This window comes from Carettochelys insculpta, chromosome 2 (genome assembly GCF_033958435.1).
Source record: "Carettochelys insculpta isolate YL-2023 chromosome 2, ASM3395843v1, whole genome shotgun sequence".
NCBI lineage: Eukaryota > Metazoa > Chordata > Testudines > Carettochelyidae > Carettochelys > Carettochelys insculpta.
The window spans coordinates 185,194,567-185,208,471 of NC_134138.1; the positions used below are offsets into that span (position 1 = coordinate 185,194,567).

Genomic DNA, 13,905 nt, shown 5'->3' on the forward strand with positions numbered 1-13,905 from the left:
CTTCTAATTTAAAGTCACTTGTCTGATTTATTCTTTACTCTATGCATCTTTACATGATTTTACCATTAACAAAGTTTACAGGCAAGAAATATCATAGCTTTGTGGATTTCAAAACAGGGAGTTAACAAGGTAACAATGCAATACTTCAGATATTCAACCTGTATTCATATCTCAAAATTAACATCCTAGGTAGCTACCTCTCAGATACAACAGGTGACTCAGTATATAGGCACAGGAGCAATGAATTGTTTTAATCTGTGTTCTACATTGTTCTAATTCTGCATGATCACCACTAGATGGAACTATATGACAGCTATCTTTATTATACCATGATGATACAAAGATGGGAGGAGGGTGTCGCTAAACAAAAAATGTCTAGTAGCTAAAAGTTTTGCTAAAATACTGTAATTCACTTTAGAATAGACAGATACACATGACCACATCATAGTAATTTCTTTTTACAGGATTCTTCTGCAGACTCAACAATTAAGATACACAGTTTTCTCTACCCTCACTACTGGACCACGAAAAGTGACATTAAAACAAACAAATGCCACTTTCTATAGCAGACATTCTCTGCCCTGGACAGCCTGGGGATAAGTTAAGCCCTGGATCGGGAGGAAGATATAGGGCACATAGGGAGACTGGGGAAACAGAAGTGAAAGAGTGTTTGTTTTGAGCTCTGTCCTCAGACTCCTCATCACCAGGGCAGGTAATGAAGCCTGAAATTCTGTGGCTGGAGCTTTCCATCTGCCATCACAGGGGTGAACTCTAATCCCATGGCCCTTGGGAAGGCTGCCTGTTCCTCCAGCTTTTTGCCTCTCAAGAAAGGGACAGGGTGCAACCGCTGCATGCATCTGGTGTGGGGGGGAGAACAGGGGAGAGAGAATGAGAGAAGGGGCTGCTTCCCTTCCTTCCTCATTACTACCCAGGAGGCTGTGGCCATCAGACTCTCCCTGGTGGCCACATCTGAAAAACACTGATGTAAACAGTTTAGCATTATATGCTACTAATTCAGCAGTTAATTCCCATTTTAAGACTATCCTTGATCATATTGTACTCTTGGGCCCTGAATGATACTTCTACATTAACCTCCACATAACAGGCCACATAACTCAACAGAAACCTCAAGAACATAAAATACTATATTTATCACAGGTCTCAGCGGGGTAGCTGTGTTAAGTCTATTTCAGCAGAAACAAGGAGTGCAGTGGCACTTATGACTTAACACCCTAATACACGGGGTGACCATGTCGCCCATGGCCACATACGGAATGGGACAGTGAGGCGCTCCCCCTACCGCTCCCTCCTCCCACCACTTCCCAGAGCCTTGGGGAAGCAGCAGGGCAGGAGCAGCCTGGGAATGCCTCTGCCCCCGAGCATCAGTGAAGGGGAAAGTAGCTAACTTGCTAGTTCCCTCTGTTGCAGAGAGCACATACTGACATATAGTACATGGTCTCTGGCAGGCAGCTACAGCTGTGCTGCAAATATGGGACAATTAGTCCTTTCTGGCACCCCAAATATGGGACAGATCATCACCCTACTATTACATTTTTAAGTCTTTAAAATGCCACTGGACTCCTTGGGTTTTTTTGTGTTTATCACCAATACAAAGCTATAGAAAAATGGGTATTTGATCTTCCTGTGGATTTCTCCTTTAACAAAGGCTGCCAATATGAACTCTAGGTTGTTGCTCCTTATTACAAGTACTCCCCGCTGCACAGCTAGTTATTAGGTGTAGTTGCCTTGTTCAAATTGTGTACAAGCCTCTCTGTCCAGTGAAGGAGTGCCTAACCATTAACACTTCCCCAAAGCACCCGAGAACTAAAGCACTGAATACATCGGGCTCACTCCAGTCACCAGGGTAACCAAGGACGTCCTCAGGATTTATGGGACTCCCTGCAGTACTATTAAACTGGTACCCCTATGCCCAATCGCAGCTCAGGGAAGGAGGGATGATTTTTGAAAAATGTGATTTTATAATTTTACACAATACACGAATGTAGTATTTTGAAAGCAAATTTTAAACTAAGGTCTTGTAGACTAACAGTAAATTGAGTAGTACTTTAAAGACTAATAAAATAATTCATAAGGTGATCATTTTGTTAGTCTTTGAAGTGCTACTACTGCCGTTTTGTTAGAATACAGAATAACAGGGCTACTGCTCTATTACAGTAAATTCAGAAACCTTATTCACAGTGTATAACTGGGGCTGATAAATGCCCATTAAAAGGCTTCAGAGATTCCATGTTCTGGTAATAGTTCTGGCAGGCTTTTTCACTTTTAAATTAACAAACTCCTCTCTGTGGGGAAGCCACAGAGCGAGGAAGAAATGGGTGGGTGGACATTAAACACCAGTGGTCATACAAATTTTCAGGTGCCCTACGCAGCTGTGTATTTGGCATATGGGTAAGGATGGCTCTAAGGACGACCACTACATTATCGCAGCAAGATAGCAGCAAATGGACTGAGATGGGTTTGCTTCCAGAAAATATTTTTCTAGGAGTCAAAAGCCATTCAGCCAGATAACTTCAACAGTGTAACAAGACCATAAGTCCAGATTCCTGATAGATGAGCTCCTCACAGAAATCTATGAAAATTTGTTTTTTTCTCCTCATGGGACAGGATGGAGAACTCCAAAGAGTCTCGGATAAAACTGTAGGGGTAGGAACTCAAACTGTGAAAAATAATGCCAAAGCATACCTTTATAAAGCAGAACAACGCAGCAAGATATTTATAAATTTTTGCAGACAATGATCTCATTTTATTTCATTTCAGATGTTAAGAAGCATGAACAGAGAGCAGTGAAGTTCTAGTCTGAAAAATGATTAGTGTGGTATTATAAAGTTCCATATTTGTTTCTGAGAGAATGAAGCTGTTGTTCATTCTACAAATAACTGCATGAAAATGCATCTGCACTTCTTGCAAACTCATCTTTGGATCAGACAGTAAAGATGTTTTTCTCTGGTTTGTGTCTAGTAACTACTTAGCCTGAACCACCTGAGGTGCACTCTAGGTAGAGTTAAGATGCACTGAAGTTTGCTGTAACACAATTCAGCATACTTTCACCTAATCTTTCTCTAACACCAGGGTCTAATCTGTACTACAGCATTCCACTGGTTGGTCTGAAGACACACTATGCCAGTAGAAGAGCACTCTCCCGTCAGCATGACGACTCTACTTCAACAAGACGAGGAAGCTATCCTAGTGGGAGAGTGCCTCCTGATGACAGAGTGGTAAAGACACCACTTTGTCAATATAATTTTCATCACCCCTGAATAACACAAGTTACCTCAACTTAAGCAATAGTGCCAACAAGCCTTTAGTTGTGCTGGGGTTTTCTGCTCTCACAACACCAGAAAATCACAGCACAACTAAAGGCTTGTTGGTGTGATTGCTGTGATTTTCTGGTGTTGTGAGAGCAGAAAACCCCTTGACCTCAAATTCTGATCTATATTAAAATTCGTTGACCTTACAGTTGAATTGACTGTCATCTTGCTTTTGTATTACGCATGATAGGACTCAGACCTCTCTACTCCATTCATGATTTTATATACAACTACTTCTCCTCTGTGCACAGTAAACTTATTTAACTAAACATATCTAAATACCAGTGGATTAAAAAAAAAAGCAGGTTTTATTTTTTTGACACTACTAGAAAAGTATTTGAGAGATTATTATAGTGTTAAACTGCCCTACTGACATTTCAAAAGAGATACATCTTCATATCAGAAAAATTTATAGCAATGGGTAAGTCTCTTATTTCTGCAGTGTTAAAATGCTGTGTTGAATTTTACTTGCAATAAGTTCCTTAATTAGTTTAGCAAAAATTACAAACAGGCCAGCATAGATTGCAATTGATTAATCAGATGAAATAAAGTAAAAACATATTTTATGGTACTAAAAGTACTCTCTCACTACCTCTTAGATTAGATATAGTGTCTGTGGGAATCCATAAGAAACTTAACACCAACAGAAGATTATTCTCTGTGTACACACACACAAACATAGACACAGAGAGAGAGAGAGAAACAAAAATTACCTGCTGCAGATTCAGGAGGGGAATAAAACTGCCCATCAGAGGGGACTCCCGGATGAATAAGAGCGGCTCGCTCAGAGGCATCTTGTACCAGCAAAAGCCCTTTAAAACAAATAAAATAAAAGGCAGTAATTAGAAATAATGCATCACGGTTACTGCTAGCAATTGGAGTGTAAGATACTATATTACGAGAAGTTTGTTTTCATTGGGATCTATATAAGCTGTGCTACCACAAAATATTTCAATACAAAAGAACTTACAACAAGCTAGGACTCACTCCTTGGAGTGCAGTATTTGGGGCGAAGGGACTAAGCCTCATCAAAAAAGCAAAGAGTGCTGTAGAAAAAAGGTTGGGAGCTTTGACAGTCATTTGTATTTGTGATGAGGATGGGCAATTCTGAATAAGGCTGAAGGGAGGCTTAGGAATCCCATCCTGTAAATAAGGAACATCGTCTAGTTTATTTAAATGACCTTGCTATTAATTTGTGCCAATCATAACATTTTAGAGAAAGATGTTTTTTACTAAAATATGATCTGTTCACTCCAAACAATAGAATATATTCTAACTAAATTCTACCCATGAGAACAAATTCAAAACTTGGGATAACAAAGAAAATTAAATCACTCACAATCAGCTTACATGGACTAGTATTGCAACTTGTTCCATTTACCTTCAGCCAGTCTCAGAATTGTAGGTGTTGGATACGGAAGATACACTAGGGCCTTTAGTGCATTCCCATGCCAATGCAGGAATGCTCCTTTACCTTTTTCTTAGAACCTGAACAGATTCAAATTCCCCATCCTTTATCCTCTGTCTCATAGAGGCTGTCCTGTTTATTTTTTAAAATGTTACCGTCACTGATGCTGTACTAAACATGGAAATAGCCAATGACAAATACAGTTTGATAACTCATTTTGCAATCAGAGCTGAACCTAGTTTTCCATCTCAGCCACTCATTTGCACATAATCCCGCTAAACTGGGGTGGGAAAACATTTTGGCGTAAGGGCCACATCAAGGGTCAGGGATTGTTTGGAGGGACATGTAGGGAAGGCTAGGAGAGGCTATGGTCTCCCAAACAGATAGGCATCACCTACCCCTGCCCCTCTACCTGCCCTCAGACTGCCCCCTCAACCTGGTCCCATCCCAAATTCCCCCTGTTCCCTGTCCAACTCCCAGGGAGCACCCCACATCCAACCCCCAAAGATCTCCTTCCCCTGATTCCCCCCTGAGAATCCCCACTTCCTATCCAGCCTCTCCTGTGCACCTGCCTCCAATTCACCTCCGAGACCAACCCCCAGGAGCACTGGGGTAGGCTATGCTACTGCAGTATTGCCCAGCTGGAGCGTAGAGCTAAATTGCTCAGAGCACAGAAACAGGCTGTGCAATAATTGAGCCACATAACCAGCAGAGGAGCTGAGGCTGCAAGTGAGAGGGGAACAAAAGAAGAGGGCCCAGTGGCTGGTCTCCATAGGCAGGAGCTAGAGAGAAGGATCTGGTGGGCTGGATGTGGCCTGCAGGCCCTACACTTGGCCCATCTCTGGGCTATCCAGTTCCTTTGGAAGGAACAGTTCAAAGAAATCTAATATTAGCAGCAAGTGGGAAAATACAAAAGACCAAAATGATGAATAAAACTGCACATCAGAGTGATGAATCAGTAGTACAGAAAAAACAAAAAGGAGTAATTAAAAATGGGTCAAATCTTAAGAGCTCATCTGATGGATAAACCTCAAAATTGAGCAGCTGAGTGAAGGGAAGCATCAAATGCAGAAAATTAGCTGACCTTCTTGGCTTAAAAGGCTTTTCTGAAAGTCTTGTAAAAAGGAGTACCCATGAAATATAATACAGCATTAGTTTCTTCCCCCTGCCCCCATCTCTAAATGATAGGTGTTCTGATCAAGGGGACCCAGGGAGTTTTATCCAGGTGGTTAGCTCATGTCTAGTTGTAATACATACATTCACACAGGTTCCTCTTTATGAAAATAATTAACTGGAATCAGCCTCCTACATTCCATCCTTTTTAAAATACAAAAACAAAAACAACCTCCTATACTTGCCATATATTTTGCTTTAACTTTGAAGAAGATTACTTAAAAAACCACATCCTGTGCTGAAAAATCATAATTTTCTTCTCCCAAAAGGTGCAGAGAGATTTATACAGCTGTCCAGATGAGAGTTCCTACCGTAGCAATATATGATATGGTAAATTATACATAAAAATACAGTATATATAAAAATCACAGCCTGAAGGAGAAATCCCAAGACATGCTGAGTATCTCTACTTCTCAAAATACAAGGAAACAGACAGACAGTCTGCAGGGCTCAAGTAACTGGAAAACAGTGCTCTGTACCAGGGAACACAGTATTGATGTCCGACACACGTCAAATCTCTTCTGAACTGATGAGTATTCATTGTCAAATATATACTTAAACCGTACTGCTAATTTAAAAAAAAAAAAAAAGCTTGACTTTAAATTCATTAGGCTGCTTAGCTACTGTTGGGATCCTGGGTGACATTTGGTGAAAGAATAAAAATGCTGGCTAATTAGGAAGGCAAACAAATTGTGTCAAATTTTCTTCTTTAGTATTTTGGATTTTTTTTTTTTTAAAAAAAAGCAAAACTTGAAATTTACTTTTTTTTTTTTTTTGGGTGTAGCGGGGTAAGGGAGATTGAGAGGATAAAATGATTTGGTGTTTCCATGTGCTGGATTAACAAATACGCTACCGTGAGGAGAAACTGCGTTCCACTATTGATGCCACTATCAAAATTTATTAACTTTCAAAGCAATCACTCAGTTACGATCACTTGTTTCAGACCAGATTTGAACTACTTACGTAAATATGAAAGGTTCTTTATACTATTACCAGGTCTGAATCGTCCAGTGGTTGAAACTAGAGGATGTTTTTGTAGAAATACATGCATTCTCAAGATCCTGCCCAATTAACACTACTCGGTTAACATGAATCCATTTACTTTTGCTCCCATGAATCTGTAAGAGGTCCTCATTCTCCACGCTCCTCCTCTGTCCCTCACTTGCCTCTTCTTGAAGGAGCAGCACTACAGTAGCCCCTCGAGATACGCAACTACCCTTGTGTACTTCAATTTTCACGTAAGTTGGGGGGCTCGGGCAGTGCGTTGGGGCATGGGAGGGGGCAGCGGGGTTCAGCCTGGGGTAGTTTAGGGCTGCAGGAGGGACAAAGTGGAGTTGAGATGGGGCGTGGGGGGGTTGGAGATAGGGTGCCAGGGTTTGGGTGGGGTGTTGAGCCAGCCGGGGGATTAGAGATAGGGCACAGGGGTGCTGGGCATGGGTAGAAGCTGAGCCTAGCCCTGTGCATGTGCAGAGTGGGACTGGAGCCTCAGGTCCATGAGTGGGCTGGAGCCAGAACCCCGAGTACAGGAGTGGGGGTGAGCTGGAGCCATGGAGGAGTTGAGCCTGGCGGGGGCAGGGAAGGGGGTTTTAGCCCCTCTAACTGCTTGCAGCAGCAGGAAGCTAGGAGGGCTAAAAGCCTTTCCCCTGCCTTCCCAGAGTGGTGCCTAGTGCCGCTCTGGGAAGGCAGGTTAAGAGCCCAGCAGCTTCACATTGTACAAAACTCGCACTGAAGTGAGTTTTGCACACTGTGAAGACATGTAAAGTGAGGGTTTACTGTATATAGGTTGTGTTGGTCCTATATTAGAACAGATACACTAGCTCCAGGAACATTATGGCTGCGTCTACTCTACCCTTCCCTTGTGGGAAAGGTATGTAAATGCAGCATGTTGAAAATTCTAATGAGGTGCTGATATGAATATTCAGCAACTCATTTGCATAATGACTGCCACTTGCCACACTGAAAGTGCTGCTTTTGACATGTAGCCATGTAGATGGGGTTCCTTCAAAAAGAAGCCCTGTTTTTGAAAGCACCCTTTTTCATAATTTGTTTTAGAAAGAAGGGCTTCCTTTCAAAGGAACCCTGTCTACACAGCTATTTTACATTTCAAAAGTGGCACTTTTGATGTGGCAGTTGGTCTTTATTTTGCAAATGAGTGCTCAATATTCATATCAGCACCTCATCAGCATTTTCAACATGCTGCATTTACATACCCATTCTGTAAGAGAGAGGTAGTGTAGATGCATACTATTTTCTGTTTTCCCCATCCTTTCCACGAGTGGCACCTGGCCTCTTATGAAATCTCTCGCCCTTCAAGAACAGCCAACAGTTCAGCTCCCTGCTCCACCCCACTCGCCTACCCAAAAATGTTATTTCCCCAAGACACGTTTTTTGTTTTTTTTTTAAATAAATGATGTAAAATATATGAAAATAAGCTGTGTTGTTGGGTTCACAGCAAGTTGCCGATATGGCTCTCTCATGATGTGTAATTCCTGCTCACAAACAGAGAAGAGCCAGTAGGAGAAATAGATGTCGGTGGAAACCTGGGCTGCAGCAACCATGAGATTGTGGATTTCAGGATCTGGACAAAAGGAAGAAGGGTGAGCAGTAACATACAGACCCTTGATTTCAAAAGAGCAGACGTCAACTCCCTAAGAGAATGGATGAGCAGGATCCCTTGGGAAATGAAGATGAAGGAGAAAAGAGTTCAAGAGAACTGGCAGTATTTTAAAGAAGTCTTACTGAAGGCACAGGAACAAACCATACCGCTGCATAGTAAGAAATGCAAATATGGTAGGCATCTTGGCTTAACAGGAAAATCCTTAGTCAGCTTAAATTCAAAAAGGATGCATACAAGAAATGGAAACGTGGACAGTTTACTAAGGAAGAGTCTAAACATACGGCTGGAGAATGCCAGGCAGTAATCAGGAAAGCGAAAGCACAACTGGAATTGCAGCTGGCAAGGGATGTGAAGAGTAACAAGAAGGGTTTCTACATGCATGTTAACAATAAATGGATTATCAGAGAAGGTGTGGGGCCATTACTGTAAGAGAGAGGTAACCTAGTGACAGATGATGTCGGAAAAGCTGAAGCACTCAATGGTTTTTTTGCCTCAGTCTTCACGGACAAAGTCAACTCCCAAACTACAGTCCTAGACAATGCAGTATGGGAAGGTGGGGGGCAGCCAACTGTGGGGAAGGAACAAGTTCTGAGCTATCTAGAAAAACTAGGTGTACACAAATCCATGGGTCTGGATTTAATGCAGCCCAGGGTACTGAGGGAATTGGCAGATGTCATTGCTGAACCTTTGGCCATTATTTTTGAGGACTCTTGGATATCAAGAGAGATCCCGGATGACTGGAAAAAGGCAAACGTAGTGCCCATCTTTAAAAAAGGAAAGGAGGACAATCCAGGAAACTATATACTGGTCAGCCTTACCTCAAATCACTGGGAAAATAATGAAGGGGATCCTCAAGGAATCCATTTTGGGGCACTTGGAAGAGTGATCAAAAGTAGCCAACATGGATTCACCAGGGGCAAGTGCTGTCTGACCAATCTGATTAGCCTCTATGACGAGCTAACAGGCTCTGTGGACATGGGCAAGTCAGTGGATGTGATATACCTTGACTTCAGCAAAGCTTTTGATACAGTCTCCCACAACATTCTTGCCGATAAGTTAAAGAAATATGGATTGGATCCCTGGACTATAATATGGATGGACGGTCAGGCCCAGTGGGTAGTGGTCAATGGCTCAATATCTGGATGGCGGTCGGTTTCAAGCAGAGTGCTGCAAGGCTCGGTTCTGGGGCCAGTGTAATTCAACATCTTTATTAATGACCTGGATGAGGGACTGGGTTGCACCCTCAGCAAGCTTGCAGATGACACAAAACTAGGGGGAGAGGTAGATATGTTGGAGGGTAGAGAGAGAATCCAGAGTGACCTGGATAAATTGGAGGATTGGGCCAAAAGAAATCTGATGCGGTTCAACAAGAATAAGTGTAGAGTCCTGCACCTGGAGCAGAAGAATCCCAAGTATTGTTATAGGCTGGGGACTGACCGGCTCAGCAGCAGTATGACAGAATGGGACGTAGGGGTTATGGTGGATGAAAGGCTGGATATGAGTAAATAGTGTGCCTTTGTTGTCAAGAAAGATAATGGCATACTAGGGTGCATTAGGAGGAGCATTTCGAGCAGATCTAGAGAAGCAGTTATTCCTCTTTATTCAGCACTGGTGAGGCCACACCTGGAATATTGTGTCCAGTTTTGGGCCCCCCAGTATAAAAAGGATGTGGATGTGCTGGAGCAGGTTCAGCGGAGGGCAACAAAAATGATTAAGGGGCTGGAGCACAAGACCTATGAGGATAGGCTGAGAGATTTGGGCTTGTTTAGTCTACAGAAGAGAAGACTTAGCGGTGATTTAATAACAGCCGTCAACTTCCTGAGAGGGAACTCTAAAGAGGAGGATGAGAAACTGTTCTCAGTGGTGTCAGATGGCAGAACAAGCAGTAATGATCTGAAGTCGAAAAAGGAGAGATGTAGGTTAGATATAAGGAAAAACTACTTCACCAGGAGGGTGGTGAAACATTGGAATATGTTGCCTGGAGAGGTCGTGGATTCTCCATCCCTCGAGGTTTTTAAGTCCTGGCTTGACAAGGTACTGCCTCGGATGACTTTAGGGGTTGATCCTGCTTGGAGCAGGGGGCTGCACTAGATGACCACCTGGGGTCCCTTCCAGCCTATGATTCTACGAATTTTGGCATTTCTAAACTAGATAAAATCCTTTCTTCTACACAGAAAGTCCTTCTTTTTATGATGGGAGAAAGCAAAAAAGATAAGACGTACCATTATTGCAGCATTGCTGGCCCCAAGATATTAGGGACACAAAAGGGAACACTTTTCATTGCACCAATAAAAGACATTATACCTCACCCACTTTGTCTTAAGAATCAGAAACACTGGCAGTTATGGGATTGGTTAGGGGGACAGTACAGTTTTATCATAAAAGTAGAAGATGGACAGCTAAACCTGAGGTGACTAAGTTACTTACTGTTTTCTTCTTCTGCTTCTTGTGGTAAGACTTTAAAATCCAGGAACCAGGTTTCTATCCAGGCAAGTATGAAGGATATAATGGGCAGCACATAGCCAAAAGCACCTTGGGAAAGCAACTTGAAAAAACAAAACACCTTATTTTCTCTCATGGAAAACCATGCTTTTAAATTAATCAATTAAAATTTTATCTGAATGCATACCTTTGAGAGAATGACTTTTGCTAATAAAAAGGCACTGGTAACTGCTGTTGTAAACTGAAAAATGAACATCAAAATAGTTAAAACTATGCTTATAATGTGGATTTACTTTCTCAACACAGTACAGCAATTTATTAAGCACTATGGCATGAAATCCAAAGTCATAGCTATCTCATTAAAACTTATCCAACAATTAACAAGGTCATAGACAAATAAGACTGAGTTAACAGGATGCTGAAACTTCCATCTCAAATTAGATCATCCATAGATGTACAGAAATAGGCATTTTAATTTGGATGCCTCAAAACGCAGGGGTTCTCACCTATTTCCACACAGCAGAGACAACAACTTAGAAACTATGCAGATACTGAGTTACTGTAAATTGTGATTTAACTACCTTATTTTATAAAGCACCACCCATCAAGCCACACCTATTTCAGAAAAACAAAAAGTAGACAACTATCACTCCAAATGCCAACCCACCTACCCTGCTATTTATCTTGAAAGTCATTTTAAAGACTAAAATACCTATCTAAGTTAAACCACCCAGAAAAATGCTTCAAGTGGCATAACTACAGTAAACTCTTTCATATCCAGCAGCCTCCCAGACTGAGAGGTTGCCAGATATTCAAATATTCTGGATATAGACCTAGGGGTTATGGTGGATGAAAGGCTGGATATGAGTAAACAGTGTGCCCTTGGAGCCAAGAAGGCAAATGGCATACTAGGGTGCATTAGGAGAAGCATTTCAAGCAGATCTAGAGAAGTAGTTATTCCCCTCTATTCGGCACTGGTGAGGCCACATCTGGAATACTGTGTCCAGTTTTGGGCCCCCCAGAATAAAAGATGTGGATTTGCTGAAGCAGGTTCAGAGGAGGGCAACAAAAATGATTAAGGGGCTGGAGCACAAGACCTAAGAGGATAGGCTAAGGGATTTGGGCTTGTTTAGTCTACAGAAGAGAAGACTTAGGGGCGATTTAATGGCATTCATCAACTTCCTGAAGGGGAGCTCTAAAGGGGAGGGTGAGAAACCGTTCTCAGTGGTGTCAGATAGCAGAACAAGGAGTAATGGTCTGGAGTTGAAGAGGAAGAGGTGTAGGTTAGGTGTTAGGAAAAATTGCTTCAGCAGGAGGGTGGTGAAGCATTGGAATATGTTGCCTAGACAGGTGGTGGATTCTCCAGCCCTTGAGGTTTTTAAGTCCCGGCTTGATAAGGTCCTGGCTGCAATGACTTAATGGGAGTTGATCCTGCTTGAAGCAGGGGGCTGGACTTGATGACCTCCTGAGGTCCCTTCCAGCCCTATGATTCTGTGATTCAATGTATAACACTAAAGAAAAACAAGATTAAATACTAACAAACAAAAATGTATGCAGAATATTTTATGTACCAACAAACATATTATTGTATGCTGTAAACGTACAGGCTACAGTTACACTAGCAAGTTTTGCCAGCAAAACCCCAGTTTTGTCAACAAAACTCATGAAGCGTGCACACACAAAATGAATTATGTCAACAGAGTCTGGACAACACACAGCCCTTTAATGGCAGTGTGCTGCCTTAAAGCTTTGAGGCATAACGCTGCTGTAGACAGATTCTGCTGACAAAAAGGCTGTGGGGCTGCTCGGGGTGGGGGGGGAAGGAGGGGACGCATTCCCTCAACAGACAGGGCATCCACAACGATGGGTAGCCCTCTCTGCTGTGCTTCCGGGTGCCTGTTTTGTCTGTTTTGTTGAGACAGCAGCCAGGCAGCCTGGCTGCTACGTCGACAGAGCTGAGAGCAATTCCAATTGGCTTGTGTGTGTGTGGTGTCACTCCGTCAACAGAAGTTTTGTCAGGAAAATTCTCCTGACAGCGACTCAGTTGATAGAGTGCTATAGTGTAACTGTAGCCAATGTGTATTTGCTGTATTTATTTATATTTATTTTTCCTATATTGTACTTATGGCAAATGTAACTAAAATTACTTAGGGTTAAAATGCCAGTTACTTGAGAGCTCCAGAAATTGGAATCCTGAATATGAAAGTGTTTACTGTAGTGAAGTCTATTCTGAGAGGTTGCACGGGTGGGGTTGTTAAGCGCAATAGGAGAGGAGAAACCAGATTTAATCAATCTGTGATCGTGAAGGCAAGGGGCTACATGGTATCAATCTAAGCATACAGGGAACAGATACTATAAATGCTTCCCTACATAGCTCTGCTAACACACAATGGTCCAACATCTCTGCAAGTAATACAAATTTGCAGCAAACTGTGGTTCTCTTAGGATGAGAACAAAGGAAATTTTAAAAGATTCAATTCTTCTAGATAATGTCTAAATCTGTTTTTGTATCTCCTCTAATGCCTGTTACAAGTTACGGATTTGGCTTCCTATGTCTCACAGCCCCAAGTGTAAAGATGGGGCATGCAATCTACAAGTCGAATTAATTGGCAAAGGAATTTTGAGATGCACCTACTTGAGAATAAAAATAACCTAATCTACTCAAATTCAGGACCAATTTCTATTACATGTACACCTGTGGCAAGATAATAATATATTTTTTCTGAACCAAGATATTCAGAGCCAGCCTAGTGCAAGACATGTGCATTGCTCCTTTGAAAGCATTCGCCACAGAAACGTAAATGCGACCAATAAAACAAATACAGTAACACAATGTAAGAAAACAATGCCTTCTTGGACCTGCAGTATGAGCTAGCACTATTTGCTTTATATCATAGCCTGCAGTGTTCACTGTAAACCACCATAACGGTGGGGAT

At 42.0% G+C, this 13,905-nt stretch overlaps 1 protein-coding gene across 6 annotated transcripts in view; it reads right to left on the bottom strand.

Moving 5' to 3' along the window:
* STARD3NL (STARD3 N-terminal like) overlaps window positions 1-13,905 on the bottom strand; it is a 51,684-nt gene that overhangs the window by 12,020 nt on the left and 25,759 nt on the right. For all 6 annotated transcript variants that reach the window (XR_012644543.1, XM_074988095.1, XM_074988091.1 and 3 more), the window contains 3 exons: window positions 11,157-11,210; window positions 10,955-11,072; window positions 4,043-4,141 (listed from right to left, as the gene is read on the bottom strand). Coding sequence is in view for 5 of the 6 variants with exons in the window: in XM_074988095.1 (XP_074844196.1) it covers window positions 4,043-4,141; window positions 10,955-11,072; window positions 11,157-11,210 (271 nt within the window). In the remaining variant the exon portion in view is untranslated. The remainder of the gene's footprint in view (window positions 1-4,042; window positions 4,142-10,954; window positions 11,073-11,156; window positions 11,211-13,905) is intronic.